The sequence below is a fragment of the Notothenia rossii genome (genome assembly GCF_949606895.1).
Source record: "Notothenia rossii genome assembly, chromosome: 1".
Lineage (NCBI taxonomy): Eukaryota > Metazoa > Chordata > Actinopteri > Perciformes > Nototheniidae > Notothenia > Notothenia rossii.
In genome coordinates this window covers 68,796,115-68,816,074 of record NC_136912.1, presented here as the reverse complement: position 1 = coordinate 68,816,074, position 19,960 = coordinate 68,796,115, and the positions used below count along the sequence as shown (strand labels likewise).

The following is a 19,960-nucleotide window of genomic DNA, read 5'->3' as shown; positions in this document are numbered from 1 at the left end:
CAGAACATTTCTAAATGGACTTTTAATCTGATTATTCTTGATTAAACTGGCTGGTGCAGCCAGTTTAATCAAGAATAATCAGATTAAAAGTCAGGTTTACGTTCAAACCAATCACTGCACCAGTGATTGGCTTGAAAGTAAACCTGTAAATTGTTCAAGTCACTGTTTATTAATGTAAACTAAATGGTGTTGGACCAGAACACTCTTCAAACCTCCACACTGTGGCTGAATACTGAGTCCTTGGATCATTTGGTGTGTGTGTGTGTGTGTGTGTGTGTGTGTGTGTGTGTGTGTGTGTGTGTGTGTGTGTGTGTGTGTGTGTGTGTGTGTGTGTGTGTGTGTGTGTGTGTGTGTGTGTGTGTGTGTGTGTGTGTGTGTGTGCCCTGTCAATAAGGTCTTGTTCCCCTCACCCGTGTTACTCTTCGTCTTTTTTCCCTACTCAGACTTTCCGACCGCACATTCTAGAACACTCTGGAACATTCCGAACTAGTCATGGCATTCATCCCTCAATCCCCCTCACGTATATGCATGCAACACACACACACACACACACACACTCACCCTCCCTGGGTTACCGTCAAGGTGGAGGGCAGTGAGCAGAGGGTTTACAGGGGCTAGAACTTGGAGGACACCCAACAACCTGGCAGGAGAGTCATGTTTGAAGCTGCATTAAAGGGCCCCTTTCTGGCGAGGCTCTACAGTCGGGGCCACCACTGCCACCCAACATCTGAAGTTGTTATGATCCTCGACTATTTTGATAATTGATCAATCGTTGAAGTAATTTTTTATGCAAAATAATACTTCAGAATTGTATAATCTAACATTGGGGCTGGGCAATATATGACAGATTACACTACATATTCCCCTAGATTTTGAAATGGTAATATTGTAATTGTCTTCCTGGTGGTAAAAAGGCAGCATTTACGAGGCTTTTTTAGCCGTTTTAAAAGATTTGCCGTTACCCAAATAGTCCTGATTCAACCCACATTAGTGAGGAAAATGTATCAAAATTATCATGGTTTATATATTATATCAGAGCGGTCAACCACAGCGTCCTCCGCTCTTTCGCTATCGATGTATTTTGCCAAATGATTGTGATATTTGTCATACCGCCCAGCCCTAACAGACTTTGCCAGTCTCAGAGATAACCCCATCCACTGAGGAAGTGTTTGAGATGCAGTTCAAAGTTATGGAATATCTAAATAGGTATTTTCTTGTTTATATTGTTCTATATAACTAAAGGCTGCTGTATGAACACCCTGAGGAATGTGTAGGCCAAAGATGTTGTTAATTGTACCCTCCTGAATAACAGTTATTGGATTTAGACTTGCATTTCTGCTGTTTCGCCCTGAAGTTAAACTTGATTTGCTAAACAATTCTAACTTCTTGAACAGAGACACAAGTAGCAAGTGTATGCTTTACAAGTTGAATAAAAAACAATGTATGGCTCGGTACTACCTAAAAGTATTCTCAAGATCATTTATAGTTCTGCAGGTTGAGCTCTCAGGTTGTGTGGTCGTTGGCACTGATGCCCAACCTGTTTCTGCCTTATCCGGGGGTGGGGGGCTGAGCACAGGCACTGGCAGCCCCTCATCCGTCCCCACGGTGTTCAAAGCTATGGCCGGTGTCATGTTTTCCTGCCCCAGTGCCAGGGTCAAAGCGCTCCACGCCAGACCAATATGGAAAACCAGCCTGAAGAGCTACAGCTCTGTTTCAAAACAAGAAGCTCCTTTGAGGCCGTATTAGCCCATAAACCCTGGCCTCACCTTGCTGTTTCCTGTTATGGGGAGCTGGAGAGGGTAGACACACACACACACACACACACACACACACACACACACACACACACACACACACACACACACACACACACACACACACACACACACACACACACACACACACACACACACACACACACACACACACACACACACACACACACACACACACACACACACACACACACACACACACACACACACACACACACACACACACACACACACACACACACACACACACACACACACACACACACACACACCAGGTCAATATCAAACCACAAAAATCCTCCAAGTATCATGTTGGTATCTAACACAGTATGCGTCTACTCTATCACTCCACTTAATACAAGCCAAAAGGCTGGTTTAGGAACAAAAGGGTTACACGATTTGAAATGGTAAACCCATTATAGTCTATTATCATCATAATCATTTTCTGCAGGGGACAAACCTGTGAAAACAACCCTTCAGGTACAAGTGTAAAACCTTCTACATACACTTTATATTGTGAGTTCTCTCTAATGTGATGCTCAACTAACTTTACATAATTTTTTACATTTTAAAGACTGAAGTGTGTATTAAAGTTATTTGGAAACATATCATTGTGTGTGGTTTCATAAATAAACACTAAACTTTAAAGTAAGTTTTTTTCTCCTGACAATGAAATAGAGAACGAAACACATCACCCTTAAAAAAAATGAATGTGTCTTTGATCAAAGTTCTGTTAAACTAGAAGGGTAAGGAAGGACAACTCAGACTTACAAATTAAAAAAGACCAAAAGAGGGGGAAAGGACAGAGGGGGGGAAAAGCTGAAACTGATGTTGATGTTAGACTAAATCAGTCCATGTGTCTGAAAAATGCTAACAATGTTCTTTCATCAGATCTGCTGTCGTTAGCGGCAATCAACATTCCCATCATCATTATCACATCATCATCGAGTGGTTTCTTTTAGAGGATGGATATGCATCAATATCAAAAGGTGTGTGTGTGTGTGTGTGTGTGTGTGTGTGTGTGTGTCATTTTCAATTCAGTACTGCCGATACAATATCTGACTTATCTATAAGATACAAAGGTGTGTTTGTTTTACCAAAAAACCTTCTCCATACCTTTTTTGCTCACTATATTTATCTGTATTTGTCCATTGTTGTATCCATGTCCTTTCTGGATCAAGCATAAGGTCTGTAAATGTCATGATTTTCCATAGCACAAGTTTAACAAATCAAATTGCTTGTTTTGTCTAAACAACTCTGAACTCCAAAGATATTCAGTGGTCTTTCATTTGGAAGAAAAAAATGCAAATGTTCACATTTAAGAAGCTATAACCGCTGAATTTGGGGCATGTAACGGGTACATAATGAACAATGTGAAAATAAACAATGCATTCAAGTATAGCCTGTTTCACTATTAACCCTATAATCAGACCTTCAGCTACAGAGATGAGAAGAAGGGAGTATGTGATTTCTTTAAACCCCAGCACTATGAGCTTAGTACCCCCTGCTGGTGGAATAGAATGATTTGGGCTCTTTACCAATAGCATTACTAGGGCCGCTCGGTGACCTTAATACCTAATTTGGTTTAAACCATCTGCATATCATTCAAGCAAAAATACCTTACAAAAATTAAAAGAGTGTAATGTGTGACTGGAGGAATTATTCTGGAATTTATGCAAACATTGAGTTCATGGCCAAATATTTATTTATCATTGTGTGTGAAGTGAACTACAAATAAATCACTTTAATGTGCTTTCATTAGACCGCAATGAGAAGCTCCGAAACACGCCACTGCTCTGCAATTAGGCCTAATATGGTTTGATCACATGTGCATTCACATAAACAGTAACACGGCAGTAAGTAGGAACAGTTGCTTCAGTCTGGATCTCTCCTATTGACTCAAGCACAGGCTCAGGCGTGCTGCTATAATACATAAAAAGAGCTTCCTGGTGTCAATACACATTACTGTAATCTTGACTTTGATCACTGAATGTAAAGTATTTATTAAAAGAAAAATGGATTTAAAATACATATCTATGTGTTCGCTGCAGCTGAACTGACATCTATATCTGTGGAAGTTACGAGACTTCATCCACAGCGGAAATCAACCTTTAAGGAGCCATCAGCAGCCATTATGAGCAACAGAGGAGATGTGTGCACGGATTCTTAGCTTTATGATTATTATTGCTGGCACTTGCTTGGATTCTATCCTGTGCTGCTAACAGAGGGAGGAAAGATTGAGAGCGGTATCAAGCGGTAACAAAGAATAAAGAAAAGAGGCTTGCAGGACGAGCATCAATCAGCTGTGAGGGGTCGTATCACAGCGCAGCGATGTTTTTTTTCCAAATGGAGCAGCTCAAGAAAAGCGTTTGAAGCTCAAAGCCAACACAAAGTTGAAAAGAGAGGCAAGACCTGTCCTGTCCATAACCCTGGATCGTAAAACATCACTATCAGCACGGCTATTAACTGTGCCTTGGCACTCAGGTGGTCTCTCATACCTCACACCATCTCACCAATACTTCACACTGAGAAGGCAGTGAGAAACATTCAGACTGAGCAGCATGCTGCCATGAAATGTATGAACAGTAGTTAGCCAGCCGATTTATGGCATCACTGTGACCCCGGCACCCCGCTAGTAACTCCTGAGATGGTCTAAACAGATGCCCGGACCGGTGGTATAAAAATTAACACCGTTATGTTTTGTATTCTTTTAAAAAGACAGTGAAGGGAGAAGAAGCTTTCTGAAGTGCTGCTTGACAAACGGAATGTGAGATCTTGAAAATGACTTTTCAAGACCTCTGATTCTGGGGGGATACTGGCTGAATTCTGGGATCGTCCACCTCAACCATGCAACAATCCCCAAGTCTCTGCAGCCAATTTATTTTTGTTTTTATTTGGAAATTGACACTTTGAAACTGTCATGCTGTTCTTCTCACACATAAACAACAAAAACCTGTTTACACGTACACACTTGTCCATACACCAACCAAGAACCACAGAGGCAAATGTCTCTGACATCTTCATGATGTGTCAACTTGTTTAAGAAGAAGCCATGCCTTAAAATGCAAACAGTGTTATCTAGTTTAAAATATTATAGAATCTTATTTCTAGGTATGTAAAAAAAAAACAATGTATCTCAAACCGTTTGTCTGAATATCTATTCACCCTGATACCGTTCCCATTTTAGCGCCTGTCTCTTCAAACCCCTTCCGAGAAAGCCCAATCTGCTCTGATTGTTCAAAGGTAGTTCTAATCTAGATCAGTAGGTGGAGACACTCAGACTGTAGGTGGTATATACAAATAGACGGTATGTAAGATAGGAAGGAAAGAGAAAAGTGAAGTTAATGTGAAAGTGCCTTGAACTTGCCTTCTCTCCAATAATCAGCAGCAAAATGAAGTCTGACTGTATCGAAGTCTTAAAAGAATTACCCTGCTTCTTACTTTATGTATTACACCAGAAAATGTTTACTGAAGAGTTTATAATCTCAATGGTTAGTTTTTACTTTGTATATTGTTCTGATATTTAGAGTAAAATGCACGATAAATTGTGAAAGGGATAGTGAATCTGAATTTCTAGCAACTACATGATTCTTGATTCAAGAAGAGGCAATATGGATACAATCTTCATGTAGCCGATCTGATTCTTAATCCAATATGAATATTGATATGTATACTTTACCATATGTATTAATGGAATGTTCAAGCCATATTAAATTGCATCTGGAGCGTCTGACAAATTATAGTTGACACACAGAGTAATATCTTGCATGAAAATAAGCTTTACAAAAATCGGAATTGCATCACAGTTAATAAACAAAACTGTTTTTACAACAGAATTTCCCATAAGGCACTATTATGTTGTGTCATTTTTGTGTTCCTTATTATTGAGGATTTATTCATTACTGAGCATTTGGCCATAAAGCAAGATAAAGTGTGATTAATTAAAAAAAAGACACAAGGAAAGAAATAACATGAAACCAGTAAAGAAAAATAACCTGTCAAACGTATAAGCACTAAACGAGATAACACTGTGTCAAGCAAATATCCACTGACAATATCGCATAAACTCAATCTAGAATTGACGGAAAAAAATATCACATTTTGAACTTCCTTACTACAATCAATGTGTTATCGTCAGTCGCTAAACCCCACTGAAGGACTTGGGCATATTTGACTTTCAGGATCTGCTTTTCGTGAATTATGGGTACTGGTCCTTTCTCCATTGTAACCATGAAAAACAACTTCACACACTTCATGCAAAGAAACTACAACAATGGAAGCCATAGAGTAACATGATAGCAAACACCCTTGACAACATCACTCTAATTTTGTCATTTCACCATCGTGTTCATGTCATTTTTTTATTTTGGCCCACTGTCTATTTGAGTTTGACACTCCTGCTTTAGGTGAAAGTCACACTGACCTTTTCTAAAATGATAAATGTTCCTCACCACAGTAGCAACAGTAAGTCATAAAGTCAATTTGGTACTTGCCTTCCTGTAATATGTGCTTTCAAATTCCATGCATCAACCTAAAAAATTTGTTCAGAGCCTGTTCCTGCTCCCAGCTGGATAAAACAATCCATTATTGCAGGTGTAACCACTGACTGTAAGAGTACATGTTTGAACTGATTGGGCCAGAGTCTGTAATATCCATTACCAGTGTTTCCCTATATACAAATAGTGGTGGCGCAGCGCCGCTGCTGAAATATGCGTGTTGCTGCTAGGGGGCGCCAGCCAGGTACCCAAAAAAAAATGAATTTTTTTGTTTTGTTTTACTTTAAAAAAGATTATTAAAATAATAATAAGTGGCGACCCTTTTTCATTTTTGATTGTTTGTTATGTGGATTTGTGTTACTGTATGTTCAATAAAGGTGTATTTTTGCAAAATCTTGAGACATTGCCACTGTATGTACTAGGCAGGGCCGATTGCTGGCATAGGGCGCCAGATCTGGGGAGCGCTGCGCTGGTAGCTCTGGGAGGGAAAAAACATTTTTGACCGTTGGCGCTCATCCTAATTTTTGGCCTTGATGTAACAACATTCATAATTAAGTAAATGTAACACCCTTTTCATTCCGGTTGCACTTTTCATTTGCCCTGTACGATGGGCGCTGTAAGTGATGAAAGTGGGGGATGTTGGCTTATCAGGCGCCCGCAGCCAAAGTGCGAGCGTGGGAGCGAGAGAGCGAGCGAGGGAGCGAGAGAGCGAGCGAGGGAGAGAGAGGGCGCACCCGGACCGGTGCTGTTGTTATTAGAATCTGGTGCTAGCTGAGTTAACGGATATAAGAAGTAGATGTTTCTACAACCAGGGTGGAGGAGAGCTCTCCTGTCAGACTGAGAGGCTCAGTGAGGTTAAGGACTCTCTGAGTATTTAGATAGTTAATTTTAGTCTAAGTTATCTCAGTGGGTCTCAAACGTTTTGACCACAAATTATGTAAACACATATTTCCAAGGCCCTCCTTTATAATTATTAGGATAAATACAAACGGGTTTGAAATCATTCCAATGTATAATATAGGACAGTAATCCAAAAATATTGTTTAAAGTTGGAGAGATACAAAAATATGCATAAATAAATCAATGTTAACTAGGTAAAATAAGATATGAATGAACAGAAATAAAATAAGTTACATTTATTTGTTATTGGCTATGGTAGGTTAATGGTTATGTTCATATACTTATTTGATTATTAAAATGTAAACCGATCTTTTTCATATGGGTGTTTTAGAGTTGTACCCCCTAGATCAGGGGCCGTATTCACAAAGGATCTTAGGGCTAAAAGTAGCTCCTAACTGGCGAATTTAGGAGAAACTCCTAAACATAATGGGCGTGTCAGTCTTAAATTTAGGACTCCTAATTTTATTCACTAAGAGCAATTCACAAAGTATTTTAGGCCTAAAAGTAGCACCTAAGTTTAGGAGAGCTTAAAAGTCCTCGAGAGGACTCCTAACTCAGTAAGACCTATTCACAAAGAATCTGCAAATGGCTGCGAGACGAAATGTTTTGGAGACAATGGAAGACTGTGAATTGATCAAGAGATATAGGCTAAATCATGAGGGTATCAAACTTGTTGTGAAATTAGTGCGGGATGCAATAACATCCCCGACTAACAGGAATAACCCTATTAGTCCGGAAATAAAATGTTTGGCAACACTACGATATTTAGCAACAGGGAAAATGCAACTTTGCAATGCCGACGATTTAGGAATATCGCAACCATCAGTCAGCCGTGCCATAAACCAAACCATCAGCGCGCTCTCTAGACCACATATCATCCAACAGTTTATCCGGTTTCCTTTGGACAATCAACACCTACACAGGATCAAAGCCAACTTCATGGCAATTGCAGGTATGCCCGGTGTGGTCGGTGCTATTGACGGGACGCACATAAAAATAATTGCGCCATCAAAAGATGAGGACGTGTTCGTCAATAGAAAGAAAGTACATTCCATCAACACGCAGATTGTTTTCATTCATCATGATAGGGGGACTTGAACGGCGGTATGGGCTGTTATTGAAAGTGTTTAAGTGCTGGAAATATGCTCATTGGATAATAGTTTGCAGGGTGCTTTTAATTGCCTCCTTGATTTAATGCAATTTACGTATTTTTATTGTTTGCTCTCTCTCTTTAACGTGCATATACAACGTCATTATCGTGGTCTGCACAAACTTGTCATCATGCGTGTATTCTGCTAACTGCACTGTCCATAACTATTTGATAGGAATACATTTCTAGCCTAGGCTATTTCCTTGTTCTTCTGTGATTTAGTGGGCTCGTTTGTGGGATGTTGCGGATGAGTTTCACCGAGACCGCCTGCTCTGAACAACCAATCACCGTACTGACCGCTTCTAAACGAGAATCGACGTAATCCATAGCAACGGCGCGTCACTCTTAGTTCACTCTTAGTGATTTATCCTTAGTATGAGTAGGTCTCAGCGGCTTTGTGAATAACTTTTAAGAAGAAACTTCTACGTAAAATGTTTTAGCGCGAGTTAGGAGCACTCCTAGCGGTAAGATAAAATGCTTTGTGAATACGGCCCCAGGTCTCTAGTAATTCTGCTCAAAGTGCACCATTTTACTTTAAAATGTTCAAAAAAAATCTTCAGGGGGGGGGGGGGGGGGGGGGCATACCGGACCCCCCTAGAGGATGTGACTTCCACCCCCCTATTCAAACATGTTCATACAATAATTAATACATTTGAAGTAATTTTGACGTCTATCACCTATGTCAATAAGTTTCTGTTTTTGTAGTGCATTTGTCTTTTGTAGAGATTTTTCATTTATTCTTTACATATAAACACAGAAACAAATTGGCGTGGCGCACTTCGCACACAAAAAAATTCCACGCGCTCCGCGCTCACATTATGCTGGGTCCACGTGCCTTAGCACCGCTGCTACGACTCCATCCTAGGGGAAACACTGATTACACATCTGTTATATTCACTCACAGAAGGTTTCCAGTTTTCAACATTTACTATGAAAATAATGTATGTACGACTTAGTTGTGCAAAGCTAGGAACCAATAAAAGGTAGTACTACTATCAGGCTATCAAGTGATAATTGAATATATTCAAATAATAGTTTTATTCTGTTGACTTGTGGATGTAAACATCTTATTAAAGAAGATAAACGCTTGCCACTTGTTGAGGAGTTATCTGTCTGCATATCTGTACTCATAACGACAGTAAAGCGGCCAAAAATCATAAAAATATAAGAAAGAAATATAACTCAAAGCAAAGTGCCGCTGAGGCACCCGTCAGCTAATCTTACGCATGGGTAAAAATCAAGGTCCGAGCAAAAGTAGTTTTAGTCCAATTTATTATACACATATACAAGCCCTTTTCTTCCTTCTTACCCGATGGTAAAAAACCATAGGCCTACCGGGTGCGCCGCGCACTACCACCTGTTTCCCATATTTATAATGAGCAGGCCTCCCATCCCCTGGTGCCCAAAGGCCGTCTTTACAAAACAGAGGCATAGTAGGCTTATTTAATAAACTTAAGTAAGAATTAAAGGAAGATTTACTATAAACAAAAAAGAATAATAAAATAAAGGGATAACTATTAAATAATATAAGCTCCTAGATATGGCTTCATCATACCGGCCCCTAATTGTGATGCTATAGCAAATGAATTAAAACAAAACATTATATGGAGCCAGGTAACACCTTTAAATATTTTAAACTACGCAAAATATCTAATCACATTTCTGTTTATCATACAAAATCTACTAATATGCATATATACATTCAACAAGTCATTTCAATTAGCCCCCACTTAGATCCCCCCCCCCAAAGTTCATGCTGCATCAGTGTCTTTTGTGGTATCAGTGTTTCCCACACAATGTTAATACTTGGGCGGGCCGCCCAGGTATATTAAGGCCCGCCCAAGTATATTTCGGACCTTTTTTTATTTTTTTTATCCGTCCGCGAGCGACGCCATCTGCGAGTGATTAACTAATGGACAATGAGCCCTCGCTCTACGTCTCCTGTGCCTGTTCGCTCTGCGGTTGATTAACTAGGGGACAATAATCCCCCCCTGTTCGCTCTGCGATCGATTAACTAGTGTATGATCCCTCGCTCGACACCTCCTGTTCGTGCTGCCATCGCGTGGAGGGAAACGAGAAACGGAGAAGACGACGTTAATTTAGAAGACGCGGACACTAAGGTAAAGTAACTATTTTCTCGTTATTGTGTTGTTGTTTTCTGACTTTGGTAGGAGATTCGAATTATTTGAAGTTAGTGGCAACTAAGAGTGTATTTAACGTAATCAGGCCAACTTTGCTGCGTGCAAATTACGTGTGCTAAATTAAATATAAAAAAGATTATAATTCGTTTTCTCTTCGGGCTATGCCAGTTAGAAGGACACAGGTAAGCTGTAGCTAAGGTTAGACTGCTAATTTCCCCTGCATTACTCCTCAGATATGAGTATTCAAAAATATTTTAAGAGAATACGGCGTGAGGATGAGGAGGAGAGACGAGGAGAGGAGGAGAGACCACAGGTAACTTAGCCAATGTTAGCATTTTGCTTGCAATGGCAATAATAAATGCATAAGTCTCAATAATGATATATGTCGGTTCATTTGACCTGAAATTATACAATTGCGGTCAACAGTGAGTTGCAATGCAGAGACCAAACTAAATTCAAGCTTGTTTTCAATTCTAGCCGGTGGTCAGTGAAGATGCTGGCACAACTAGTCAGAGTACTGAGGGAGAGGCAGCAGGTCCCAGTGTGGTAGAAGCAGCAGCAGGTCTCAGTGTAGAAGCAGGTGCAGGTCCCAGTGTGATACAAGCAGCAGCAGGTCCCAGTGTGGTACAAGCAGGTGCAGGTGAACAAGCAGCACAGTTCCAAGCATCACAGACACATACACAGACATAGTATAATAGCAAGGAGAACTCTACCATTTAAATGCAGTAATAACAATACATTATTTTCAGATTCCAAGCATCGCCACTCAGGATGGAACCCTGATTGGCTTAAAATGCCACAGTTCAAGAATTGGCTCTACCTCACCCAGCATGGTATGAATGGCATTTGCAAGTTCATATTTGTAATAAAACTTATTTTTTGTAAGAATTAACACGTTTTTCTTTTTAAAAAGGAATGTTTTGCCGAATCTGCAGGCAACACAAGCCTCCAATAAAGAAAGGCCCCTTAAAACGGGCTTTCATAGAAGTTGGGATTCTTGTTTTCCGCAAGGATTATATCGAGCGCCACATCTCCTCAGAGCCTCATCAATATAGTGTTAAGCATCAGGTCTCACTTGCATCAGGTAAGCTAATTTCTGCAACCTATCAACCATGTTTGGCTCATATAATGAATTATGTATTTGCCCTTGGTCTAGGCTACTCAGTGATGCAGGCTTTTGATCCCACAGTTATTATGGAGCATGAGGCCGTCATAGGTGGATTCAAATGCCTTTACTGGCTAGTAAAGAACGAGATTGCTCACCACACCAACTACCCTAAGCTCTTAAGTTTAGCTCAGCTTTTGGGTTGTGATTACTTTGAAAAGCTGAAGGTAAACCTAGTACAAAATGATGCTTGTGAAACTAAGAACTTTAACCAGCTAAATGTTAAATGATCTCTTTTTCTCAGGTGGATCAAAGAAACAATTATCAATCACACAGAATAGTGGATGAAATGCTGGAGATCCTTGCAGAGATAGTAGAGTCGCCTATTTTGGAAGAGATAAGGTCATCTCAAGCAATCAGCCTAGAGGTTGATGAAACCACAGATGTATCTGTAAACCGCCAGCTGGATTTACATGTTAGGTGGGGTATTTTTTTAAGGAATGATGTGCATTAAAATAAAGATGTAGGCCTAGTTAAACTTAATATTTATTAATATGTGTGAAAACCTATACATTTTTATTTTAGACACCTGGATAAAGAGGGTTATGTTTTCAACCACTTCCTTGACCTGGTAACTCTGGAAGATGGGAAAGCTGACAGCATTGTTGCTGCCATCAAGAGTGTACTACAGAAGAAGGATCTCCCGGTAGACAGGCTCTACGGACTCGGGACAGACGGTGCAGCAGTGATGACGGGTATGGAGTTTATTGTTAAATCTAATGGATTGTGTGAAATGTGTATTGTCAGCTGTTATTAAAGGAAACAAAATGACGCCCTCAACACTGCATTTAATTCTTAAACTTAGGCCGTCTGAATGGAGTGGCAAAGCAGCTCACAGACAGTTTTCCAAAGCTGGTTTCTGTAGCGTGTGCTGCTCACAGACTAGCACTGGCATGCAAAGATGCCTCAAATGCTGTCAGGTATATGGCAAACTTCAGGAACCACCTGCAGGAACTGCACCTATTCTTCCGAAATAGTGCAAATAGGTCAGCCACACTGAGTGCTGCCGCTACCACTCTTGGTCTGAACGACTTGAAAGTCAAGGTGTGTTTTCACCTATTTTCATAATACTATTGTGGTGTCATATTATTTACATATATTTTACTTACCAGTGTTTCTACTTGTTGTTAGGAGGTGAAAGATACAAGGTGGCTATCGCAGCACCTAGCCGTTCAAAACCTCCAGAGGAACCTTCCAGCTGTGCTGGCTGCTCTGGCGGAAGAAGCGAGCACAAGGAAGTGCCCAGTGGCCAAAGGTCTATACACCTTCTGTGCCACATACCGCTTTGTGGCTGCCCTCTACCTTCAGGCAGATGTGCTGCCCCACATTGCAATGCTGTCCAAGGTGTTTCAGAGAGCTGATGTGAACTTTCTCCACATAAAGGAGCAGGTAGATTACAAAGAAATGCATTTGATGCTCCCAGTTATTTGCATTATCCATCCTATTATATTGTTGTCTTTTTCCACATTTAGGTGCCAGTCACACTTGTTACTCTGAGGAGAATTCTGGAGGCAGGCGAGATCCCACTCCCCGGAACGTTCCTTGCTCGCCTACACCAAGACTTGGACAACCCAGGCGGACTTGGGGCGTTTAGCATTGCCGGAGAGGAGGAGAGGATCAGGAGGGGACACGGAATTCTGGAGCGCCCCCGGGAAGATATGTGGGCCAGATTTGTCAGAGATGTAAATACATCCCTTCTTACTTTTACATTCCAATATTTATTTTCCTTGAACTGAAAAATGTATAATATCATTCCAGGTCCTCAAACCTTACATCTGCAGCCTGGAGAGCAACATTGAGAGCAGGTTCCAGCATATTGAAGTGCTGGGGGCCTTCAGTGTCCTGGGTCCAAAGGCAGTTACCTCAAATGATGTAACCAACATTTCAATGTTGCAGACCCTTGCCAACAAATTCATCCCAGGGCAGGATGCCACAGTTAAACAAGAGTGGACCTCCTATAAGCAGCATGTTCTTGAAGGAACAGTTAAGGTTGGTAAATACCTAAATTAATATGAACTTGACGGTTAGAATTGCTTGTTTTGACATCTGTAAATGTTTCAATTATACTGTATACTCATTTGCCCTGCCTTGGCTAATCTCTGAAGGACAAGACGCAAGCTGAGATCATGCAGCTCCTGGCCAGTGAGAAGGACGAATGGGCAGAAATATACCCAAACCTCAGCCTTCTCTCTTCAGCGGGGTTGGTCATCCCTGTCTCCAGTGTAAAATGCGAGAGGGATTTTTCTACGATGAACAGGGTAAGTGTCATTCCCTGTTGCATGTCATTCTGTATAGTTCATTTAAAACAAACTGTCTGTTTTACAGGTGAAAACTGACATGAGAAACCGACTGAAAGGGGAGCACCTGGCTGCATGTATGCGGATAGCAGTCAGTGGACCAGCACCAGAGGCATTCCCATACACACAGGCATTGGAGCTGTTCTTCAACAAACCCAGACGGATTAAGTGCTCTGACAAACAGTGCCATCTTTGTACAAAATGAATATTGCCATACAGTAATGTAAAGTTAATGAATAAACATGTTGTTAAAACTTGTTGTTTGTCACATGTGTTGCACGTCACAAAGCCCGCCCCGCGGTCCGCTCGCACCGTGCTCCGCTCGCAGCCCCCCCCCCTGGCACCTTCCCCCCCCCCCAAGTATATTTCAGATCTGTGGGAAACACTGGGTATCACCACTCACTGTCCCTGAGGCAGGAGACAATAGTCAAAAGGGTATCAGTGTAGTTTGAAATAGAGAGGTTTGTGTATGGAAAGATGTAAGAAAGATAGTAGGTGTGTGTGCAGGGGATAAAGGGTAGGGCATTGGCTAGCTCTTGGCTCAGTTGGCTTCCAGGAGTAGACAGAGCTTACTAATGGGCCTTTGCAGGATGTTAGTCTTGGTCTGAACTAACACACTTCTGACCAGACCTTTGAGTCCAGGCAGGGTTTTAACCACACGGCCGAGGGGCCATGAGTTCCTTGGTGCTGTTTCATCGACGATGACCACAATATCGTTGGGTTGAAGATTCCTTCTAGTGTTGACCCACTTTTGCCTTTGCTGCATGAGTGGCAGATATTCTTTAGCCCACCTCTGCCAGAAGAGGTCTGCAATGTATTGAACTTGTCGCCATCTCTTTCTGGTGTAGAGGTCATCTTTGCAGAAGAGTCCAGGTGGTAAGAGTGGTTTGGTTTTCAGCTGCAGCAGGTGGTTTGGCATGAGGGGTTCTAAATCATTAGGATCAGCTGACACAGTTGTGATTGGTCTGTCATTGAGAATAGATTCAACTTCACAAAAGGCAGTTTGTAGCATTTCATCATCCATGACCTGATGTTTAAGAACTGAAAAGAGTACTTTTTTCACCAGCCTGATCAGTCTTTCCCAGACTCCTCCAAAGTGTGCTCCTGATGGGGGATTGAACAGCCACCTGACTCGCTCAGAGAATCCTGGATCCATCAAGCTGGTTTAGAGCAGTCTCCAGTTCTTTCTGAGCGCCTACAAAGTTGGTCCCACGATCTGTTCTGATTGTCAGAATTGGTCCTATTCGACATGAAAACTGCATTATGGCGTTGATGCAGGAGTTAGTATCTAAGGTACTCACCACCTCCAGATGAATACCTCGACTCACAAGGCAGGTAAATATTACCCCCCACCGCTTCACATGGCCTTGACCTCTTTTAACCACGATGGGTCCGAAATAGTCAATTCCCACATGAGAGAAAGGTGGAAGGTCTGGAGCCACACGATCTTCAGGTAGGTCAGCCATTTTTGGTTCTCCAACTCTAGCCTGCATGCGTCTACAAAAAACACAAGCCTTTATTATTTTCCTTGCAGAAGAGTTCGCAGAGGGTAACAACAATGTCTGGCCTAGTCTGGAGAGCATGTGGTTCCTCCCAAGCAAGGGTAGCAGCTGCGAGCTCCAATCTGGGAATGGTGATTTGCTTCAGAGGATTAACTCTGGATTTCCCGAGAATGAATGACACATGAGTATCTCCTTTGTGGTTTGTGAATCTAAATGTAGCTTGGAGTGCCATGCCCTGTTTCACTTGCGTCACAGAAGTGATGCAGCTCAGCAGTCCTTATGAGTCCAAATTGTTCAGGCTTCATGCACCTGTCCACTTCAAATCTGCTCAGCTGATCTAGTTCTGCAATCCATCTTTGCCATGACTTTGAAAGGTGTTCTGGGATAACTTCATCCCATCCAGACTTATCAATGCAGAGTCCTCTAAGGATTTGCTTGGCCTTGAGGATGAATGGTGAAAGGAAACCGAGGGGGTCGTAAATAGAACTGACAATAGAAAGAACTGTTCTTCTTGTAGGAACTCTGTGTTCGATGGCAGCAGTGAAGGTAAAATTATCTCACGATATTCCACTTGATGCATAGAACTCTTTCTAGAGGTGTTTTTTCTTTGTCCAGATCTAGTTGCTCAACTGGTTTAGCTCTGTGCACTTCAGGGATGGTTCTAAGCACGTCTTGGCTGTTACTCACCCATTTGGTAAGAGTAAATCCTCCTTCGGCATATGCCTTCATTAGATCCTTGGTAAGATCGATAGCTTGAGTTGTAGAAGCCACAGATTTGAGACAATCATCCACATAAAAGCTGTTCTGAATGGTTTCCAGTACTTCCATGCTGTATTTACTGGTATTGTCTCTTGACACTTGTTGCAAGGCAAAGATGGCTATGCTTGGGGATGATACTGCACCAAAGAGATGCACATTCATCCGATAGACTTCCAGTGGCTTGCTGATGTCTCCTTGAGGCCACCACAAAAACCTGAGATAGTCCCGGTGGTCTTCCTGCACTTGTACTTGGTAGTACATTGCTTCAATGTCAGCCATTATTGCAACGGAAACTAAGCAAGACGCCTAGAAGGGGATTAGTCAAGTCCGGACCTTGGAGGAGTTCAGCATTAAGGGACTTTCCTTTAAATGAAGATGAACAGTCAAATACAACCCTGAGTTTCTTCTTTCTTTTATGGTAAACCCCATGATGCGGTATGAAGCAGAGCCTGCCGTCTGATCTTTGAAGTTGATCTTGTGGAACTTTTTCGGCATAGCCCTTTTCCAATGCCTTTGCCATGAAGGCTTTATATACTTCAGCGTAAACTGAATCCCTCTTGAATTTCCCAGCAAGGTTGGTTGTGGAATGTAGTGCCATGTTGTAATTGTTAGGCAGGGCCAAGTCCTTATCACGGAAGGGTAGAGGTAAATTGTAATGTCCGTTTTTGATGATTATCGAACTTTAAGCCAGGTCCATGAATTTCCTGTCCTCGCATGACATCTCTCTTTTTTTCCTCATATTCCTTTTCAGGGAGCTCCTGGTTGTACTGTGAGTCTAGCTGGTCCCTCAGATTATCCAGTGAAATTCTATTGACGGTTGCTGACATTGTTTCAGAAGTATCCATAGCAGTGTGAGATTTGAGGGGCCCATTGATCACCCATCCAAACATTGTCTTCACTGCATATGGTCCATTACCCTGACTGTGGATTATATCCCAGGGTTCCAAGGCTTTGGGAACCTTCATCCCTATCAGCATTTCAATGTCTGCATCAATTTCCTTGATTTGGATCTGAATGAGATGAGGCAATTTTTCAAAATCGGATCGTGTGAGAAGGTTTTCCTTTGAGACAGGAATCTTAGTTTGTGTATACACTTCAGGCAAGTTGATAAATTGTCCTCCAACTATGTTTCCTATTTCCAGTCCTGTGATTCCATAGCTTTTTGCATTCCTTTTTTGTCCCATTGTGCGTAGTAGAATTTCAGTCTTTCGTCCTTTAGCATTCAGTTGGTTCATTAGGTTTTCAGTACAGAATGTGGCCGTGCTCCCAGGGTCAAGAAAGGCGTAGGTTTGAATATACTTGCTTCCTTTTGCTGCTTTCACTTGCACCGGAACAATAGCAAGGGCACAATCCTCACCGGCCCCTGTTGAGTGATAAGCTGCACTGTTGATGGATGCTCGCTTTGGTTCTGTTCTACTGTCTTGCAAGGTGACTTGCTTTGAATTTAAATCATCAATATGCAGCAGTGTTGGATGTTTCCTTTGGCATGTTAGACAGTTTAGCTTCAATGTACAGTCTTTGCTCATGTGACCCTTCTTGAGGCAACCAAAACAGTAACCATTTGTCTTTAGATAATTAACATTTTGGTCATGAGGCTCTGATTTTGAGTTTTAAGAAGTCCACTACTGCATGCCTGCCTTGACAGAAACTACATATGGTTGCAGGGGCAGCTTTGATGTAGGTTGGTTGCTGCACCTTAAATGCCTGTAGCTTGGTGTCAGTTTTCAGTTGCAGCGACAGCTGTGGCAAAGCTACTGCTCCTTTTAGGTGTTCTGAGGTCAGTTGTCCTATTGTTGGTGATTGTCCTATTGTTGGTGATTATCCTTTTAGTGGGATTTGAGTCTTTAATTTCTCCAAACACTGGGTGCAATAATATGTCGAATGCTTTTCGGTGAATTCGACCAGATGTTTGAATCTAGCTGATGTTTTTCTTTTGAAATTCTTTATACGCTGTTGTGCGCCATCTTTCCCTGAGCTTATATGGTAGCTTGGATACAATTATTCTTAACATTGATGTAACGTCTAGCTCATCCATGTATTCCAAGTCCTGCATGGCGTTAAGGCATTCTCTTAGGTATAGTGAGTAGGCATGAAGAGATTTTCAATCATCTGGCTTTGTTAGCTGTCCAGTTGAGTGCCTTATCCAGATAAGCATTTGCAATTTTCATTTCATTTCCATAATGTCTCTTTAAAAGTTGCATGGCCTCTGAATATCCTCTTTGTGCATCCATGTGAAGACAGCTACGGACCAGATCTCTGGCTTGACCTAATGTAAACCGTTCAAGAAAGTAGAGCCTGTCCTGGCAGTTACTAGTTTTTTCTTCAATTAGGTATCTGAATGCACGCATGAAAGGTTGATAAGAGAGTGCGTCATCATTAAACACAGGCACCTCTCTCTTAGGTAGCAGGGATACATTTTGTTGCATTATCATGAGATCAGCTATGTCCTTTTGTCTCTGTGCCAGTGTGTTAAGGTTTTCCTGAGTAAAAGTGTTGATTGCAGGATTTTCCAGTTGTGGGCTTGATGCACCATTTGCTTGCCGAGATCTTTTATGAAAATCCACAATTGTTCTATGTAGTGGAGTTTTAGGTACAGCAGCTACTTCAATAAATTCCAAGACAGAAGTGTCGATATACGTTTGCTCCACATTGTCCCGTTTACCTTCTTCATCTAAATAAGCATTCATAGCATCCCCAAGATGATCATCCTCATTTGGGCTGAGAAGTACCCTCATTTTGGCATCTGCTGCTGCAATCTGTGATTCCATCTCTACCTTTTCCATTTTTGATTTGAGAATTGTTTCCTCCAGTCGCAGTGCATGCATGTCCTTTAAAGCAGCAGACTTGGCCTCCAGCGCTGCCCTTTCTGCTGATGCTAACTTAGCAGCAGATGAGGCCCTTGATGTTATAGTCCTTTTTGAGGCATTGGAGATACTGTCAAGTGGATCAACTTGTAGTTGTGCAATACGTTCTCTTCTCCATGCTTTAACTTCCTTTGCAAAGTAATTAAAGTTAATAATTCTGGGTTCATACCAGTCTGTTACATCAATGTCCCTTTCCTCTTCAGATAAGAGTTGTTGGAGAGAATGATGCACTTTATTGAATTCATCCATAGCGGTTTTAAACATTTCCACCGTCAGTGAGCAGGGCTTTAGTTTCATTTAGTTTTCTTGTGCACACTCCAAGTTTCCCTCTGCGTGTGGCCGTGAGGAATTTTAAAAAGATCCTCTGCCTCCATGACAGTTTTAGGTTCAGTCATTTTTACTTGAAAGTTTCTTTTAAAAAATTGTATTAAATCCCTTTGATCAGATTGAGTCTTGGTTAATCCGTAACGCTGCTCTCCGCAGTGTGCGTAAAACTGGCTTGCACAGACGTCCTTATTTCTTTGATGAAGCGTTTAATCATTCCATCCATAACATTTGACACGTTTGGCTCATATGTTAATTTGCATATGGATCCATTAATTAAATCACAACAAGCATGACTCATTCATTTTTTCCTCTTGTTTACTCACGAGTCCCACGCGCACTGCCTCGCGTACAAACATTGCCAAAAACAAGGCCGGCGTCTGTCCTCCTCTCTTTTGTCTTTCCAAGCGACTCACAGAGGTTGCAATAAGGAAATCCTTTTATCCCTCTTTACAGTGGGCCATCCACAGAAAAAAGGTTTCCAAAAAAATAGTATCCATTCATGAGGCGGGTTTTTTACTATAAAGCGGCCAAAATCATGAAAAATATAAGAAAGAAATATAACTCAAAGCAAAGTGCCGCGGAGG

General features: G+C 41.5%; 2 protein-coding genes across 5 annotated transcripts in view; one reads left to right on the top strand and one right to left on the bottom strand.

The window, feature by feature from the left end:
* gmds (GDP-mannose 4,6-dehydratase) overlaps positions 1 to 19,960 on the bottom strand; it is a 204,337-nt gene that overhangs the window by 169,279 nt on the left and 15,098 nt on the right. The gene's annotated exons all lie outside the window — the stretch shown is intronic.
* LOC307030759 (zinc finger protein 862-like) lies at positions 10,114 to 14,214 on the top strand. 3 transcript variants are annotated; one of them, XM_079667398.1, is made up of 14 exons: positions 10,114 to 10,441; positions 10,696 to 10,775; positions 10,940 to 11,102; positions 11,212 to 11,295; positions 11,376 to 11,546; positions 11,619 to 11,794; positions 11,872 to 12,047; positions 12,153 to 12,322; positions 12,433 to 12,671; positions 12,759 to 13,016; positions 13,100 to 13,309; positions 13,386 to 13,616; positions 13,733 to 13,885; positions 13,953 to 14,213. In XM_079667398.1, exons 2-14 carry the CDS (start codon positions 10,698 to 10,700, stop codon positions 14,127 to 14,129), a joined length of 2,286 nt encoding a protein of 761 aa, XP_079523524.1. In that variant the 5' UTR covers positions 10,114 to 10,441; positions 10,696 to 10,697; the 3' UTR covers positions 14,130 to 14,213. The 3 variants fall into 3 exon arrangements, with proteins under 3 accessions (XP_079523524.1, XP_079523523.1, XP_079523525.1); XM_079667397.1 differs by lacking the exon at positions 10,696 to 10,775 and having other exon boundaries at positions 13,953 to 14,214; XM_079667399.1 differs by lacking the exon at positions 10,696 to 10,775 and having other exon boundaries at positions 11,652 to 11,794.